The following is a 19213-nucleotide window of genomic DNA, read 5'->3' on the forward strand; positions in this document are numbered from 1 at the left end:
AGTCCCAGGCTTATAGGAGAGGACCTAAGCTTTAATGCACACAATGGAAGATTTTTCATATAGAACTCATTCTTGTTCATTCTTTCATCCTTCATTGATACATTGGCATGGAAATGTGAGTGGTGCTCTTGGCTCTTGAGTGAGCCTAATGGCCCAGTTTGTGAGAATGAACATCAAACTACTGATTTTTAAAGTGCGATTAATGTTGCATGACTGGAAAGAAACTGGATCTGAGTGTAAAGGAATAGTTTGTCGAGGGAGGTGGAAAGAGAAAATGCTTCCCAGCAGCTCACATGAAGACCTTCAGTTAATGACATAATTTAGTGTAATTCATAGGGGATAGCTGGTAGTTCAGTGACTGATTTCCCCCTTTCCAACTCAATGTAAATATTTTTCTGCTAGAGCATGCAGCAAATTGGGTAAAACTTGAGAAATAACAGGATTGCACTCTATTCTACAATTGCTTACAGCCATTTTCATCAGCGCCTCATTTTCCTTTCATGCTAATTAATTGTGATCCAGTTATTGCTCCGATATTGTGCAACTTCATTGTAGTGGTTTGCATACCATGGGCTTCTCTCCTGTGAGGTCCGTGTCATTTCAAGTCGGGCAAATTAGTCATATGAGCCACATTTAATTAGCACAACCACAACTATAAAAACACCACATTTTCTGTGTGTTGATACATGCTGGATATTGATAATCAATACTGCTTACTCCTTCAACCTAATTTTAATTAATTAGATGAAATGAAGTACAATGTAAATTCAAACTATTGAAGCTATTGTTCCAATGTAATAAAATCGTGCAAAGACAGATGCTTAGAATAAACTGATTATCTTTTTTTTTTTGCAGAATTTTTCTGATTCAGTAGCCTGCCAGCATTGGCGACCTTACTTTACATAATGTTACATCTAACATTATTTTAACAGGTCGTGCTTCCCACATAATTGACTATAGGGAAAACTGCTTGAACCCAAGTGATGTAAATTCCATCATCCACAGGTGAAAACCAGGCAATTTGTGGATGTCAGCCTCGTACTCCGATTGTTTGGGTGGACTTGTTTGGCAGAAATCATACAACACCACACTAAACATACATACGTCCTTGAGGTAGACATCAAGTGGATGTGAAACAAGTATAGCAGACATTAATAGTTATCCATGGTGTCTGCAGCAGTCATAATCACTACTTCGGTTTACCATGTCAGCATGCTAAATTTTGTAAAATACCACAAAACATAAAATAAGTGGAAGGTGCTTTAGCTGTGTAGGTAACAGGTCATAAAACAAGGAATCCTGAGTGATGTCAGTGCCCATATGATGGATGATGGTTTTTAAATGTTTGAAAATTCTTTGTAATTCTTCAAATAGTTCTTGAGATACGACACTCAAAACATCCAATATCAAGCTTTTGGATGATCTAGAGGAAAAATACTGTGGATCATTAGTCACTGGCTTTGAATATTTTTGGAGACCATTACGTACAATTTCATGGTGATCCTTCAAACACATGTTGAGATACTTTATTTTGGGCAGAAAATTGCAGGTCTACACATAAACTAACACTGTAAAGTCTCATATCAGATATGGGTAATATTTTCCACCTGTGGAAGAATATTACCCCATAGGCAAATGCATATGGATAAGTTGAGTAGGTGCAGACATTTCAAAAGATGCAGTACTTTCCAACAACCGTCATCAGTTGTGAATGTTTTAACACAAAAAAAAAAAACTACAAACGTTATACTTACCACAGAAAAAATGATTTCATAAACACTATAGGTTTTAGATATGGGTTAACACATTTTCTTCTGAAAAACTGAGCAATATTAAACAAGGAAGTGTGAGCGTATCAAATCTGAAAGTACTCAACAGGCTTTTAAGTTTGAAAGTTGTGACAATTATCCAATCACTCACAGTAATAACCTTGTGAGCGTTATTGTGTTGGAAAGACACATCAAAGTCTCCTTGTCTCTCTCTGTTTTGTTTTTTTTAATGGATTGCATTAGTTACCAGAAACTGATGTTAACTGAAAAGTATGCGCTTCCAAACAAAAGTATTTTTAATTACAACAGTACAATCGCACACCAGGTGGAAAATAACTACCAGGTGGGAAATTACCAATAAAATGAAAATGGGGAAAGCATTACAAAAAAAAAAAATCAAATACACAAGGAAAACATTTTATTTGCAGATGTGGCAAAAAAATTAGGAATACATGTTTGTTGTGGGTTTTAGCGACTCACGATGACTAAGTAAGTGGTTCAGTTCTGTCTGAGACCCAGGTTTAAATCTAAATGATTACGTCTGTTGTAGTGGAAAAAGAAAGATCCTCTCATTTTCTACATGTTGTTTTTTTTATATTTCACATTCTTCAGAAAAAGACAATCAAAGCCACATAATAATACACATATTGTTTTTTACAATTGAAAATTTACAATATAATAATTTATTATTACAATTCATACAACATGAGATGAACATATTGAAAAGGCATTGTTTATCTTCAGTTAAACAATATCCATGGCTTTGAAGATATGTTATTGGACTGAAAAACAAGAAGATTAAACAGACCACATGTGATTCCTACAATCACTGATTCTTCACATTTCAGTGTACAGTACCTCATGTTTACATGTGGGTCAGCAGTAATTGTCCTGTTTTCTACTGTTGGGAAAATGTTGGTCAGATCTACTGCTTTATTATCACGCTTGCTATATTTATCTGCAAAAACAAAAATCTGAAAAATTTATACATTCTGCTGTGAGGGCAGAACTTTTGAAAACCAGTTAACATTTTCAGTTTTAGCTTTAGATCTGACATAATCTTAGGTCTGTTACTGCTTCTCTTATATGTGTCTCATATATTTCCAATTTGCAGGACTTATGCTACAATGACATGTTGTGTTTCAGTCACAAGCAATAACTTATCATTAGATTACAAACACATTACATGAACTTGCAAAAGTCTAGATATAAGATTCGATTTCATCCACCGCCCCAGTATCAGAATTCTTTATACTAATACTAATAGTCTTATATTACTTAAGTAATATAACATGGCTATAGGTACTGCAGTTCGAGAAAGTCATACAAGAAAATGATTCATTCATTTCAGCAATAAAATTAAAGCTAACTTAAAAGTCTGGATATAATGTCTGAATGCCACCTACTCCGTCTTGCATAATAATTTCACTAGGCAAATATCAATCCTGTTACCACACAAGTCCTTGCTGTTTCAAGTGAATCAATCGAAGGTCATGTAAGTCAAACTACACGCTTTCTCACTTACCGATTTTAAATTCCTGAAGCAAAGTGTAGTTATTCTTCTTAATTAATGTGAACTTAAAAAACAAGTAAGTGATTTTGGCTTTAACACAGTTCAGTTTCTCCTTTCGAATGAAGGTAGTAAAGGCAAATAAGTTATACTATGGATATTTCCTTTTTTTCCTCTCTTTATTTTAAGTGTACCAGGAAAGCTTCAAAGCACCAAAAAGGAACTATGATTTTACATTCAAAGTATTTAAGTCAACCAGTTTTCTTTTGTCTGAATAATATTTTACATGTTCACTCTGCAGTCTCTCATTGATATGTGCAATCACTGGCATCACTGGAGAAATATGTCAGTTCTGGGATTTTTTTTTCTGGGATAATCTTCTTTCTCATAATAAAAGTAGGCCACACAAAAATATTTTTTTCGGTAGCTTTAACACAATGTCCAGTGAATGAAGTCCTGTGAGTGTTTTTTTTTCTTTCAGCCTCAATCGATTTGCAAAATGCAACAGTCGAGTGAGAGGCACCTGCTGCAGAGTGTACTGAAGAGGTACATCAATCAGTGATGTAATTTTGCAAAAAAAGAAAAAAACAAAAGACGAACTGCTCATTTCGTAACTCCTGTCTCATCGGAGTTTGGTGCTGCTGTATGTGTTACGCTGTACAGAAATGAGCTTTTCCATGCAGGCAGTGCGACTGTCATGTAAAGAGCCATGCCACATATTGGTGGGAGGTCGTGCCTCTTCACTCCGGCAGTAGACATATGCCATGGTGTCGGTGCGGCTCTGGATGTGGGTGCTGCGCAGGAGGGACCGGCAATAGAGGCTAATCTTCTCCACCCTACGTAATATGAGGTTGGCTTTTCTGTTAAAGAAGATAAAATCACAAAAATATGACTTTTATACTTAAATCATTATGTTTTCTTTCAAGTTTGCTGTTCGCAAAACAACTGCAGATTACATGAGATCACTGGAGCAAAAATTATTTTAGAGCAAGAGGAATAATCTTGAAGTTTAGGCAACAATGGACACAAGCAGAATTACTGAACAATTTCAAAAATGTATTTCATAATGAATATATACTAAAGCTGTACAGAAAATCAAGGTACTATACATTATATATTTCTGAGGAATATATATCTAATGTATAAATACCTAAGCTTGTCTGGCTGATGTCCATCTTTCTCATCGTAATAATGATGCTTCAGTTCAAGTCATGACCTCAGTGTAAACCACTTTTACCACCTTTATTCAGTAAAAAAAACACTGACAGCAGTAATTTGCAGCAACATGTTGTTTCATAGGCTCTCTCCTGGACTCTGTTGTATTCACTGGGTAAGCAAGTGGCAAGGCTTTAACTATCAAGTAGTACTGTAACATCATGGGAGATGTTTGGTTACTTATTAGAGTCTCTCCAAGTTGTATTTTTTGCCTCTAAATTAGACAAAGGTAACAAAAAATACCTTCTCTTAAGTCATTGTGGTAATGCTGTTGTAATTTTAAAGACCACAGAACAACATTTTGTACCCATGTCTTACCAAATGCATCTCCAACAGAGCAACAGCACATGCTTGTTCTGTTGTTCTATGGCTAGGATTTTTATAGAGCATCAAAGAAAGCCATTCATACAAATTATAAGCAGCTGTTGATGAAAATATCTATAAAATGAATTGGGATTATAAAGGCAATACATTCATCTAGCAGGCACAAAATGCCCTGGTTTAAAGATACCAGTTTGTTCCTAACAAGACAAATTTTAATGGATTAAAAAGAAAAGTGGTAAAAAGTTAACACATGAATTCAAACAGGAAAAAAAAGAATCAGGATTGTGCCTTTATCTGTGTCTCCACATATGAATTGTCTGCACAAATGTCACCAGATCTCAAAGAACTGCATCTGAGTCTCTCCCATCCATCTGATGAGACTGCTGGTCTGGGTCAAAACCAAGACATGCAATGGCACATTTTGAGTTCTTGGGTGCTGGTTCTGCTTAACAATACATCAGAGGCAGCTGTCTAGAGTGAGTGAAACAAAGAATTTTGTCTCAAACTTAAGAGTCTGGAGCTGACGTTTAAGCCATGACTGAACCATATGCCATGTCAGGTCAGCTCAGATTACAAAGGATCTTTATATCTACTTATCTATATATCTATATATATACAGAGAGAGAGACTTTACAATACATATGTATATATATGTATATATATATATATATATGCTAAAATGAAAAAGGTCCATACAGAGAAAAACACAATTCACTTTGTTTTGAAAAGCAGTGTCTGCTGCATCAACATCTGTCTTTAGTTAAGCAAGGAGTACAGACATCCTTTTCACTTATTTGCTGAAAGGGTGGTGGTGGTGGGGGTGGCATTTTCTCATTTCCCCTAAATTCTTACGTCTGAAACAACAGAATACCAAACACATTATTAAGGCTGACTAGGAAGCACGTGACTCAGGGCATAAAAAAACCAAAACAACAGAAAATGAAAAAGGTTGAAAAAGAGAAACTCCTCAGTTAAGATTTGGCCTTGCATTTATAAATTTCATTAAAAGACTGTTAAGCACTGATTAAGAATGCAGTTTCAGGGCATTCCAGCCGAGGACACTACATAACATTATAAGATGTTTGCGTTCAGAGTAAGAGTAAAAGAAAGCATTAACCATGCACACAATGTACAAATACAACCATTACATGAGGTGCTGTAACAATGGTGGACATGTGGGGGGGCCCTGGGATTCTCAGCTACTGGAGTAGTGCTGACTGTGCTTACGTTTCACTTGGCCATGCTGTTACCTTTTAAAAGGAACCACCAATAGAGTCTGCTTGTAAATTACCACAACGAGGCTCAACCCTGCCAACTTCAGGCAGTAAATAATCTCCACTCACTCCAGCCCTCCACCCCCTCGCAGCTGCCCACACACAAACACGCATAGACAAACACACTATCCAACTACTCCAATCCCTATTCTAAGTCCCAGTGGCTAACCTGTGCCTCCCACCCCCCTTCACCAATCAGAAAGAAGCATAATCAGACCAAAGTTATTCCTTAATTATTATATTATTTATGGCTTGAAAGGAGTACTTTCAGACAGTGGGGGTGGATTAACCAAAACAATGTGCTGTAACTTAAGATCACGTTGCTAAAATCAGTGCTGGGCCAACTGCCTTCTCAGACTTACATAAATTAATGTTTTGTTTTACGTATTTTAAACATTTTGTTTATACTTCCTCTTTTTCTGTTTTGTTGGTTTATACGCTTCTGTTTTCATTTCACCATGCAGTCGCACTGTCTGTTCTAACTATCAGTAGGGGTGACCCTTTAAACGGGGTCATGGGTGAAAGGATGTCGGTGCAGTGCAGTGCAGACACAGATGAGCTTTTTATGAGAAAAAGAGGAAACGGTGCTGGAAGTTGAGCAGGGTCTTAGCTGAATATCACGTTTAGTGTTTGGCTTGGCTGTCAAACACTGTTTTGGCATCACCATGGTGATGTAAGGAGCAACTGTAACCCCAAAGGTTTTATGATGACCTTGCCCACTGGCTTTCCAGTAGAAGCAGTTTGGGAGTCTATGTGTGTGTGATTGTGCAATGGTGCTCCTGATTGAGTGTGTGTGAGGGGTGAGGTTACTGACAGACTGGAAAAATAATGAGGATTATTTTTCAAGACAATAAAACATCTGTTACACCTAAAAATCCTCAGGTAGTTATAAAAAAATGACAATATGTGAAATATCTTTCAAGTCTGCACAGTTAAAAGCTCTGGTTTCACATTCAAATCTTCTCACCTGGGGCCTAGCTCATCCTCGCTACGCCAGACAAAGTCTCCGAATTTTTCATAATGAGAATTGTAGTGATGCTGGACTCTGTAGAGCAGTGGAGGAGGAATCTCCATCAGCAAATTGTAGGCCATCTGCTGCTCTTTGCCGCTGGTGTAGCCATTATACAAGTTGTACACCTTGTCTGCAGTTTCTGTCGGGAAGAATAGATGAATGAATTAGAGACTGAAAAACAGAGAGGGAAGAAGTGAGGAAAGTAAATAAGAGATTAAAATTTTAAGGGAATATGTAAGAATACATGCAGAAAACATACAGCATTTTGGACAACATGGGTAAGATTGATTATCAGCCATGAAAATAAAACTAAACAAAAGAAAAAAGAAAAAAACAAACCAAAAAAAACTGCTGTGCAGTTTTTTGAAAGGTACGTTATCTACTTCATCCATATTACACATTTATCGGTAGGAATTCTCCATTCAGACTCAAAACTTGTGGAAGACATGTTACATAGCATTTGAGGTGTTATTCAGTGGAGTTGTTTGTAATATAAGCACTCTGTCTTTAGATAAACTCTGAGCTCCACTTGGGCTATTACATTTACCTGACCTCCAAAACGCCACTCTGTCCCTTGCAATATCTAACAGAAGCATTTGCTCTTATATCAACACATACACGATTGCCTTTCAGATGCCTCTCCTTAATCTGAATTATTTTGGTCAGTAGATTACTTGCTCACTTGTTGGATGTACTTGTTTATGCTACTCTTAAGAGACTGTGCTAGTCATTACTGAAATGAACATGCGGGATAGTGTTCATGAATTTGTGCATTTTTAGCAGCAGCTGCCCACCCACAGAACTTTCCACCCCCATTGGTGCATTTTTTTGTGATTACAGCCTCACTCTAATTTGTCCCACCGAGTAAATCTGGCCCTACCCCCTAAAGCACTCTCCTTTCCATATTTTGGATTCTTGAGTACTTTGTTTGACAAACTCTGTCTGCTATAATTAAAAAATTTAATTGACATTACGAATTGGTAGAGTGTCCCTTTACATTTTGCTAACCATAGTGTGCAATCTTGCATGTGCACATTGCATAGGTAAGAGCACAGTAGACAAAGTGGTGGTTAAGTAGCCATTCAGGTAAACTGTGATTACATGAAAGGGATGCAAGGAAAAAGCAATATTAAATAAAGATGAGTACAATAAAGCAGAGTCCCAAAAAATGATGGGTGAGAGTACCTTCTGCTCGCGTATCATCCACCACTGGACAAGATGTCCGTACTGAGACGAAACTTGATTCAGAGTAACTACCTCGGCTATCCACTGCATAGAGAGTAAACCTGAAAGTAACAAAAAAAATAGCACCAGTAAGTACATCATTTCTCTATCATTTATAAGGTAAAATAAGGTACAAGTGAGCAAAAAGTACTCAATATTGATTTAAAGTCATATGTATGTCCTGTCACCAAAGAAAATACATTGTAATTTGCGGTGTTACTTTCAGAGAGTGAGAAAGCATGCACACAAGGGAAGAAATGCTCTTTAAAAAGTTCATTGCAATTCATTGTCCGCTACAATTTACCCTAAAGGAAAGAAAATCTAAATTCTCTGTCCAGTTGGCATGTGGTTTCAGGAGGTTGTTGGCAGTTGAGAGATTCAATAAACTACCTGTTTAGCAATTGACTGATGGACACAGGTGTGGCCAACTGATGGGAAAACAGAAATTAAGAAAGGAAGCAGAACTAACAACAATAAAAGAAGGTGAGTATTTTTTTTTTATAATAAAGCAGGAAATGCAGGGCTCCTGTGACCTGTGGGTCATCAGAGTATCCTTTCTTATTAAGAGGCACCTGAACCATACCCCACCCAATTGACCAGATATCAACAGCCTTCTCTTCCTTCTGCACCAGGAGCTGCTTGACTACATACATTGACCTGGCTGAAGCATGTTGAGAGGAGGAAAAACAGCAACAAAGCTGACCACCTTGGGGAAGTTGGGAAAGGGCTGCGAAAGGGCAGCTAATATGCATAAATTCAACCTGTACAGGCAGATCTTTGGTGGACATCCAGACTTTTGGGCCCATCTAATGACAGGAGCAAGGCTGTTCAAACCTTCCTCCACGCAAGGTAGCACCTGCAAATAAGTGGCTAAGCTTAAGGAACTAACACCTCTTTCAGTTCTGAAAAGAGCAAAGGCTTGTAACTGTGAAAACAATGGAAAGGTGAGAGACCTGTGAAAAACCTTTTTGGCAGAGAGTAGGTTGAGCAATACGATGAAATTGTTGACAGAGAAAATAGTTGTGTTGCCTTCTGAGTTTGGAATAACAGCTACAAAGTCACCAGAAATGTGGAACCACATCCACAAAGGAATAGGAGGGAAGGACATAGAGCAGGCCTACAGGATGATGATTACAAGGTTTATTTTTTGAGCAGGCTGAACAGAAAGCAATAAAATCTCTCACATCCCCTCTCATTTCCAGCCTGTCACCATGTGACGTGTGAGTATTAATGTCTGTTGATGTCAGTGAATAACTTAAGTGGCCGAGGAATAAAGAATTACTCAAAGGAGCAGCTTCCTGGAACTTTAACATCTTCCAGTACTTACCTCCCCTAACTCTCAGCCTCCTGGGTAACCAGCTCAAACTGGATGAACATGGGTGTATTATCAGTCTAATGGTGCTATCAGACCAATAACACTCTGTGAAATGCCACCTTATTGTGGTGTTATTATTTGTGTTATCCCAGAGATCCCAGGAACTATGATGTCAGGGGGTTTTGCCCTGGTAAGGTCTCCCGAGGAAAATTGGCCCTGAAGGGCAGACAATGAACTATCCACATGATCCCTATGCAAGACTAAGGAATCAAGGGACCAGTTTACCTTGTCTGAGACAGGGGTACCAGGGGTGCGCCCTGGAGCCACCCTGTGGCTCAACACGCACAGGAGGCTTTTGCGGTTGAGGCCCAACTGCTGGGGATGACTCTTGGGAAATGAAACATCATCTCTCTTGTGGGGAAGATACCTGAGCTAGTGTGCCAAGTTGAGAAATACTGGCTAGACATAGCCTCACCTGGTGCCTCGATGGAGGCTAAATGACATTGAGTCCAAATGGCCGATGTTTGGCACCTTAATTGTTGAGGAGGTATGGGTGCAACGTGGTTAGAGCATTTGTAGTAGTAATCCCAGGACCCAATGATGGACACAGAAGGGAGCTTTTAAGATGAGAAAAGGGTCCTCTCAGGTTTGGTTAGCTTGTGGGACTCCAGGGGCAGCTGACTGGTTCTGAGAGGCAGCACAAGGCTGTCCTCCCAGTAGGAGAGACTGTTCAGGATCCCAGGCCAGCTGAGAGACCTGGGAATGCATTGGTATTGCCCTGGATGACCCTACAGGAGGTGTCCGATGGGAGGGAAGTCTGGACTTCTCTGATTAGATTTCTCCTCCTTTGACCTGGCCCGTGACATGTGGTAGAAAATGGAAGGATGGATCTTGGGCTAAAGGAATTCACTGGCTTCAGGGAGTGCTCTTTATGTGTAATTAACACCAGATTGTCCAGACTGATATCCATGGAAACTAGGGAATTTAAGTCAGTAGAAAATATAATGGTGCAAACTCATCTGGAAGACACTTTTTGACATCTTTACACTTTAGATTTGATTGGCTAAAATGCACAAAAAGGAATCAGCAAGAGAGACACCAGTCAAGCCACTATGAACCAAAGTACAGAACTGGAAGACAAAATCTGCCATTCTGCTTTAACTTGGTGGATGAGAAAGAGAAAAGGAGCTTCTTCTCTCCCTTGGGTTCCATAATAAAAACTTGCTAGAGAGTAATCTTTAAATGAGTGCCTTGCCCACTCAGTTGAAGCTCACTCTTGTGTCCTACCAGTCAGGTAATTCAGTACTGTTATTGCTCATTCTGTGGTATAAGAGAAAGGATTTGGTAAAAACAAGGGGAGAACAGTTTACTGGGATAGAGGGTTTCTAACACATTTTTCATTCTAGATTTTTGGATCATGAATAGGTAAGTGCATTCTAAATGCAATGTCCACTGGCCTGTCAACAGTAGCTTGGGCTGATTAGCTGCTACACTTATTCTAAGTCAAACCCTGGAGTGAATCAGATCCTTCTGAGGCATTCATGGCTAGAATCAGTAATGGGCTTGCACCATAGGAAGACTCTGATGCAGGAATTAGACAGAACTTACAGTAAAAATAAATAAATAAACTCCAGCAATGCAAATCTCGAAGGAATCAATCAAAAGCAGAAGACAAAACCTGGGAGGACAACATACATCAAGGAATCACTGACAAAAATACTGTCCTGTTAAAATTACACCCCATTATAAAGAAGCTTGCAAAACCATCTTCAGCACTACTGTCACTACTGTTAGCAGCAATAATGTTAACAAATTATTTCCTGCATGAGTCTCTCACATTGTTGTTGAGGACCTTTTACCTAGTCTTCTTTACAACATTGTTTTAGTTTATTGAGGTTTTGGGCATTGTTTCATGCACAGAACAATTCCAGCATTGCAAACTCCAAATTCAATCAGAGCGAAAGTCTAATCAGAATAACAGTAAAAGAAATGTGCTTGTGCAGTGTAAATAATGTTGGTGTTTACTGTGATCACATATTATGGACAAAGTTCTCCCTCTATTAGAGGGAATAATAAATAATATCCAGTTATGTGTCAGATTGATTTTCAAAGAAAGGAATCAAAAGCAATTAAAAGCATAATATTTTTAAACATTGTTTTCTTTGCCAGTGGGAAAAAAGCGAATTAAGTACTTAGAAATATTTAAAAGTACTTATAACATTAATTTTATGCTTTCAGAAGTACTTTCACAGTTACCACTGTAGAGACAACAGAATGGCAAAAAGGGAAACCACATAACAGAAACAAAATAAATGACTAAATTGAATTCAAATGTTAAAAACATTTTGACACACATGAAAAATAAAGAATTAAATTAAACTATTACTAATTCAATAAAAGTTGCATTTTTCCTAAGGCCATTTGGATTTGTTTCATGCACTGTGTTTTGAGATCTGTTCCCTTGCTGTCAAATGACTGTTTTGTTTGTAACATGACCTGTTTGGACATTGCTCACATAGTTTGTCTGGTGTTGTTATTCAGCAGGGTGGATGTGGTATTCCCCAAGAACCTCACTAAAGACACACGGACCTCACTGGCTCCTCTGCCCAGCAAAACAATGCCAGCATGTAACAGTCACATAGTTTAAATTATGTGGTCGCATACCGTGCAGATGGCTATAGTAACATAGGGGAGAATGACAAAGCAAAATGCAGTTTGGTAAGCGTGTTGGGAATAAAGATCTGATATTACAAGTGTCTTCTTTTTCCTTTTTTAAATTGCTTAAACGGTCTGATCAATGCTAATTTTTCACCCTGCACAATTTCACAGCAATTGCGAGATTCTTATGTACATTTAAAAAACCATTTAAGTCAAAAGATTAAGCCTCTCAGTGGCTCAGCTGTGGAGAAGAACCGCATGCACAAATGATTACAGACAGATTTTAAAGAAAATGTATAAGAAATTCAAAAAAAGATTTTAAGACCGTCTTGCACAACAACAATACACGGGGGTATTTAACTTCTTAATGGGTCTCATTCATACAATAGTAGAAGTAGAACTATGGGTATAGTGTTTGAACCCCAAAATGGCACTAAGTCATAATAAAGTTCACATAGGAGAAAGAAGCAAATGGCCACCGTCTGGCCTGCCACAAAAATGTCAAATCATCAAGTAAGAGAACTGGCAAGATATGTAAAACCACTAAGACTATCTCCCCCTTACCCCAAGAGGCACTTTCCTTTGTCTCTTTGCTTTTCTCTACACATTGCTTGCATATAGCTCATCACTGTTTATCCCCCATCTCTAATTCAGTGTCTGTCACATCTATTCCAATCTTGTCTGGCTGCACATGGCTTCTTTGGAAGGGGCTTGGTTTTGTCCATGTGCCATAGTTTTGAAAGCTCAGCACACAATGAACTGGACAAATGGCAGATTAATGTTTGAGTAAATTAACAATGTTGCCATTAAAGTAACTATTGTCCTCTAATTTAATGAGACAGTGGAGAGATGGGTGAACAAGAGATGACAAGACCGAAAGCTCAGACACAGCGCAAGGGAGAAGGAGTGAGGGAACGTGATAGTGAGAGAGGATCAATTAGGGCAGTATTTTTGGCACGCCGAAAGAAGCTCGGGCAGTAGGGAAAGCCTTTTCCATTACATCAACATTTGGACACACATCAGATGACCCTGTCCATAAATCAATCAAAGCCAAAGAATTGTTTTTTATTGCCTGAAGAATTTGTGTCAGCTTACAATATCTCATTACTTTGAAATCCTCCAGTCTGAGTGGCATTAGACTGGTGTACCAGCCCTAAATAAAACTGCCTGCCTTTTAATGTAAATTAGAAAAATTAGCTCAGCTCTGAATGAGCTCATTTGCAGATCACAAAGACTCCACAGTCCAAAGTAATAATGACAACACCCCATTAAAAGTCATTCACTTTTAAATACTGGATATTTCTGGAAACTGGAACGTCAGGAATACAGTGAATGACATCTCACACCCTCAAAGTGATCATTTTGTTGGGTGAGCTAGTCTCTACCATCCACACACATTTTAAATCTGAAATGCATCAGCCCATTTCGACAAAAAAGCCATTTCTGTGTGAAAGAATATTACACTGTTAGGGTGCACACCAACTTCTGATTTAACATTTGTCATGTGTTGACAAAACAAAGCTGAAACAAATCTATGTTGTTTGCTCTTTACTCTTGATAGCCATGACTATTCAAGTTATCATAACCACAAATTTGGCATTTTCCTACTGATTGGTAGCCCAAAATCAACATGGGAGAAACCAAAAAGAAGGATAGACAAAAATGGAAAATAGTTGGCATGTGCCCAATAGACTCATTAGATATTTTTTAAACTATCTTTTTTTTTTTTTTTTTAGAATGCTGTCATTGTGATTTAGTGTGTTGTGATTTAGATCTGTGTATGTTACCTTTGTAAACCAGTAGCAAGCTGTGAGCAGTCACTGCATGGTTGGACACACTTGCTAAGGCTTGCACTATGCTGTTGAGTCATGCAATACTGTGACAGATGAGTCATATTTATTAATTCAAGAGGTACATCTCACAAATGATGATCATCTTTGAAATTATTATTATTATTAATTTTTTAAATATATAACAATGTCATAACAAAACGTAATTTGGAAATAAGAAATATTGCACTGTTCATCCTGTTACATTAAAACATGTAACTATGAACTGAAAGTAATATTTAATGTTTATTAAAGAGCATGAGACTAGCTACTGAGCCTTGTGCCCACACAGTTAGGCTAGCACTTTTCAGACCAGTAAGTGATCTGAACAATTCCTCCAAAGCTAACCAAGTAAATACTGCATAGAAAACAAGCAATGAGGTCTGTATTTAATGAGTGACCAGTGCCTCCAGCACTATAAAAAGGCTTCAATAAGTACTTTGTTCCAAAGACAAAATTGCTATATGAACAAGTTCATATAGAGACTACAGAAGCCTACTGAAAAAGAGGACACTGTTATCAAAAATGAGCTTTGAGTAGGGCTTTGCACAACAAACCTTTGAGAGAAAAGTTAGTTGAGGCATTTCATCACTGTTAGGGAGGATGCAGCCTAATAAGAACTCACCTTTGCAAAAGCTATCACAGTAGCCAGACAGTCACAGACAGTAAAGAAGAAACAGACATTTTTTGAGAGGTGACACGAGTGCTAGCCAGGCAACGATGGATGTGGTGCACTTCAAGAGTGGGAAACCGCATAAAAACAATGCCAAGGAGCTGACATGGAGCTATCCAAACACCAAGAAAACAGTGCAGAGCAGATGGGAACATAAAGCATGTCCTAAATGTGGGAAATCACCCTGCCACCCAGCATGGCAGTGCCCTGCTAAGAATGCAGAATGCAACAACTGTGGTAAACAAGGACATTATGGGAAAGTATGTAGTTTAACCACGAAAATTAAAAAAGTTGAAGAGAACTTGGGTGAACTGTTGTTAGGAAAATCACAAGGTACCATGGGTGGCAGATATTAATATATAGGACAGTAAAGTGGCCTTCAAAATACATACTGGGGTCTGTGTTACAGCTGTTCCTAGCAAGCACGAGTCAAATACAGATAGCTGGACCTAGAAAAACCCAGAAATTGTCCTGGTGGAGCAAAATTAACTGTATTCAGCTGTAATCTTTATATTGAGGGGCCTACAGCTGAAATTGCTGAGTAGAAAGTGTGAATCAGATTGATAGCTACAGTTGAGAGCACAGACCAAGAGGTAGGCCTGGGAAGACGTATCCTGAGCTCTGAGGTGGACTCGTTCAGAAGCTTAGGCCATTAAGCTTAACCCTCTCAAGGCAGGCGTTGCAGATTTGCAACAGTTAAAAGCTAACAACCTGATTACCCCACATAAATATTTTATGAGTTTTTTTTACTCAGAAGTACCACTGCAGGTATTCGTTTGTGCATTAGCAACAAAAACTTAATTTGAGCCTGAGAGGGTTAAAACCAGATCTATGTTGGAACACAATGACAGCTCCTGCTAACACTCATGGACAAAGTGAAAAAGCCACTGGTGAGGATAGAAAACCTGTGATTATTAGCTGCATAGAGGAACCAGCTGCATAGAGACTGTGTGTGAATGTTAGATAGAAAGCACTTAGGTGCCCCAGAACACTTCCAGAGCAGAACAGTGCGTCAGGTTATGCCTGGTCTAGAAGGTGTTGTCTGCCATGTGGACAATATCCTATTGTGACCAATGGAGCTTTGTGAACCTCATCTTATGGTCTGTGTGTGGTGATGACACAAAAGATAGAGAGATATGGCCACCATATTTCTACTGATGAAAGATACTAAAATATATAGACTGTGCTGGATAATATTCTAATAAATGATAGACACCAGTTGTGTGTGAAACTTGTTTGTTTACAAATCGTAAAATTCTGTGTTGAGGCTTTGGCCAGACAGGAACCAGTTGGAGGGATTGGTACAAGACTACTGGACTAAGAGGGCAGCTCTAGGTGTGCATGAAAACCTTTTTACTATGGCCTTCTCAACAATCTTTGGTAAAAATGCAGAGAATGTGATGGTCAGACAGTGTGTTGTCGCAAACTAAGCAGTAAGATAGGTGAGTTAGTTCTCAAATACAGCACATGCATCAAAGAAAGGGCAAATGTAAAAGAACCTCTAACACCGATCAAATTTCTAGACAGTTCATGGCAAAAACTAGCTGGGATCTATTCACTCTAAGGGAAAATATCTTTTTTTATTTTACTATTTCTTCTACATTCAGATCAGCCCACCAAGATTCAGAGATGTAGTCCTTTACTTGACATTGATATTTCCTTAACAGAGCATCCGTAAGATACTTCCAAACGACAAAATATCACAGTCCTCAGGACATGAAATGAAAGACTTTGCAGTTAACTATAGCTTTGAAAATGTAATCAGCAGCCCTAAATACCCTCAAAGTAACACTGAGGCAGTGCATGCTATTCAAACTGTTCAAATCTGCTTAAAAAACTCAGAGACCGCATTGTTGGCCTACAGAGAAGTACCTCTGAGAAATGCCTAAAGCTCTAACCAGCTACTCATGAGCAGTTGCCTGAACACCACATTGCCTATACTTCCAGGGAGGGTGCAGCCAGCTCTGTCAAACCTGCAATCATTGCAGCACAAGGAAAGGGCACAAAGATGAATGCATGCTTTCAATAGGAGGTACAGAACAAGGGACCTTGCAAAGTTATGACCAAAGGCCATCTTTGGAACTCTGATGTAAAAGCACAAGGCACAGTGATGATCCATACACAACAGCTCACTGTTCAAAAAGGGACACTGAGGAGAAATCCTTACCCTCAGGCTCTTGTACCACTGTTAGCACCAGAGCCTCAGGGTGAGAATTAGCAGGAACACCAACCAAAACTGGAGTCTTCTGCAAAGTTAGGGTCTGGGACTCAGCAAAAACCTCAGGGCACACCTGACATCAAGAGAACAAGGTCACACAGAAAAACAGCAAAGCTGCAGGGACTTACACTATCAAAGCCTAACTGTATATTGTGATAAGGTGATTTTTTTAGTGGGAAAAAGAGGAGTTAAAAACATGCCTTGAGAATATTCTGTGTGTTATTGTAATTGAGTCATAGTTCACCACAATTTTAAAATAAGGCATATGAGCTCTAATATAATCAATTTGACATTTAACCTTTCTGAATGATGTCATCAAAAATCAATAGAGTATTTACTTTCTGTGAAAGGGCCTAACACAACGCAAAAGACGTTCTTTATTGATACGTACAGAGAGAAACCATGGTTGATGTTTAACCTGTATTTTTTCATGAGACAGCAAGCAGTTTAGGTGTTTTTAAATGTTTTGTTTAATGGCGAGCGGTGGTTATGTCTGTGCAGGTGCTGTTGGCACTCCATCAGAGAAGAAACAAGATAAAAGAAAAGCTGAAATACAGTGGTTGGTTCAGGAATTCAGGCTGGCAAAAGAATGGACAGAATGACAAAGGAATTTAGAAAATCTGTCTAACAGGTTAGGTGTCTGGAGACACTGCCATAAATAGTCTGGAGCAATTAGAAACAGCTGAGCATGTCATGGTGCTGGGTCGTTGACCCAGCGTTTTGTGTTTTATGATTATTTTCCTCTGTTCTAGTTATTCTGATTTTGGTATTCTGTGTCCTCCCCTTGTGCCCAGTGTTCTGGATTCCCTGTTTTATTTTGAAGGTCTGTGTGTGTTGTCATTGTGTTCAGTTTGTATCCTCCAGTCATCGTTTTGTATTAGGATCAGCTGTTCTTCCCTCCTGTGTGTGATTACCTGATTACCTTGTGTGTGTGTATATATAGTGAGTGTCGGTCTGTGCTCGTTGTTGGCTTGTCTGTGTTCCATGGTGTTTCGTTTCCTCTCTCTGCGTCTCTCTGTCCCGCACCCCGTTTCGTATGTTCTCAGGTTTGTTATTTAGTTTTCCCAGTTTAGGTTTCTTTAGTCATTTGTCATTTCTCATTGCCTGTTTTGCCACTCCGCCACTTGTAAATAAACATCACTCGTATCATCAGTCACTGCCTGCATTTTGGGTCCTTTTTCCTCCCACACCACACAGCTCGCCCCGGCAGCCGTGACAGTACGAGCCGACCAAACATGGACCCAGTGGCATCTACACCTTCCGAGGAGCTTCGGGAGGAATTAATCGACTCAGTTTCGAGGTGGATTACTCTGTGGCTTGAGCATGAGGGGAAGGAATTTTGCCATGCCTTGGAAGCCCGGCTACAGCGGCTAATTTCTGACCTTCCCTGGTTGCTCAGCTCACTTCACCCACTACAGGATTTCATTCTAAATGAACTTCACCTTCACCCTCCAGCCGCTACCGCTTCCCGATTTGCACGGCCCACCAGGGAATCTGCGGCCCGACCCGCCGCATGTGGAATTACCCGGCAACCAGGAAGCAACGTTCACGCCGCCGACGCCCATCGCCACAGCCGGGCCCCGAGACTTCTGAGTTGCCGGCTGTGGTGAGTGAAAAAGACAATAATTATGAGCCTTCGAATTTAGGGACTGTTTATTCTGGGGCTGTGTTTATTGCGTTAGCTGCCCAGCCTGAAGCTCAGCTAGCTGCCCAGCAGCCACAAGCTCGCTTAGCTGCCCAGCAGCCACAAGCTCGCTTAGCTGTCCAGCAGCATTCAGCTCTGTCTCCCGTGTACCCGCTACCCGTAGCTCAGTCGCCAAATCCACCACCATCATGTCAGCCCTTACTTACCCTCAGTTCAATCTCCTGTTCAGTCGCCACCAGCTGTGTCTCCGGTGTCCCCGCTAGCCCAGACATCTATGCAGTCTCCGTCTTCACCGGCTCCCTCTGTACGGGAGGCTGTGTCTGTGCCTCCCATTTTGGACTCTTTTTGTAGTACTTATTTTAGGCAGAGAGACAAACACCTTGATAATGTAAACATTCCTCAAGAGCTGGCCAGTTCCGAGACTGTGATGCACTCCAGGGCCTCCCCAGAGTCTGAGTTTCAACCCGCAGTCAACTCTGGACCCCTGGAGGCTAAGAAGTCAGCCGAGGACTGCACCCTACTGTTGCTGCCTGAGCCAAACCCATGT

At 39.6% G+C, this 19213-nt stretch overlaps 1 protein-coding gene across 1 annotated transcript in view; it reads right to left on the reverse strand.

The window, feature by feature from the left end:
- Positions 1 to 2147: 2147 nt before the first annotated feature.
- Positions 2148 to 19213, reverse strand: part of astn2 (astrotactin 2) — a 278673-nt gene continuing 261607 nt past the window's right edge. Inside the window, exons 21-23 of the mRNA XM_006788981.2 lie at positions 8290 to 8390; positions 7060 to 7243; positions 2148 to 4139 (exon numbers count right to left, since the gene is read on the reverse strand). Coding sequence (XP_006789044.1) covers positions 3902 to 4139; positions 7060 to 7243; positions 8290 to 8390 — 523 coding nt within the window. The 3' untranslated portion in view covers positions 2148 to 3901. The remainder of the gene's footprint in view (positions 4140 to 7059; positions 7244 to 8289; positions 8391 to 19213) is intronic.

Source organism: Neolamprologus brichardi, chromosome 7, assembly GCF_056152115.1.
Source record: "Neolamprologus brichardi isolate AB-2024 chromosome 7, ASM5615211v1, whole genome shotgun sequence".
NCBI lineage: Eukaryota > Metazoa > Chordata > Actinopteri > Cichliformes > Cichlidae > Neolamprologus > Neolamprologus brichardi.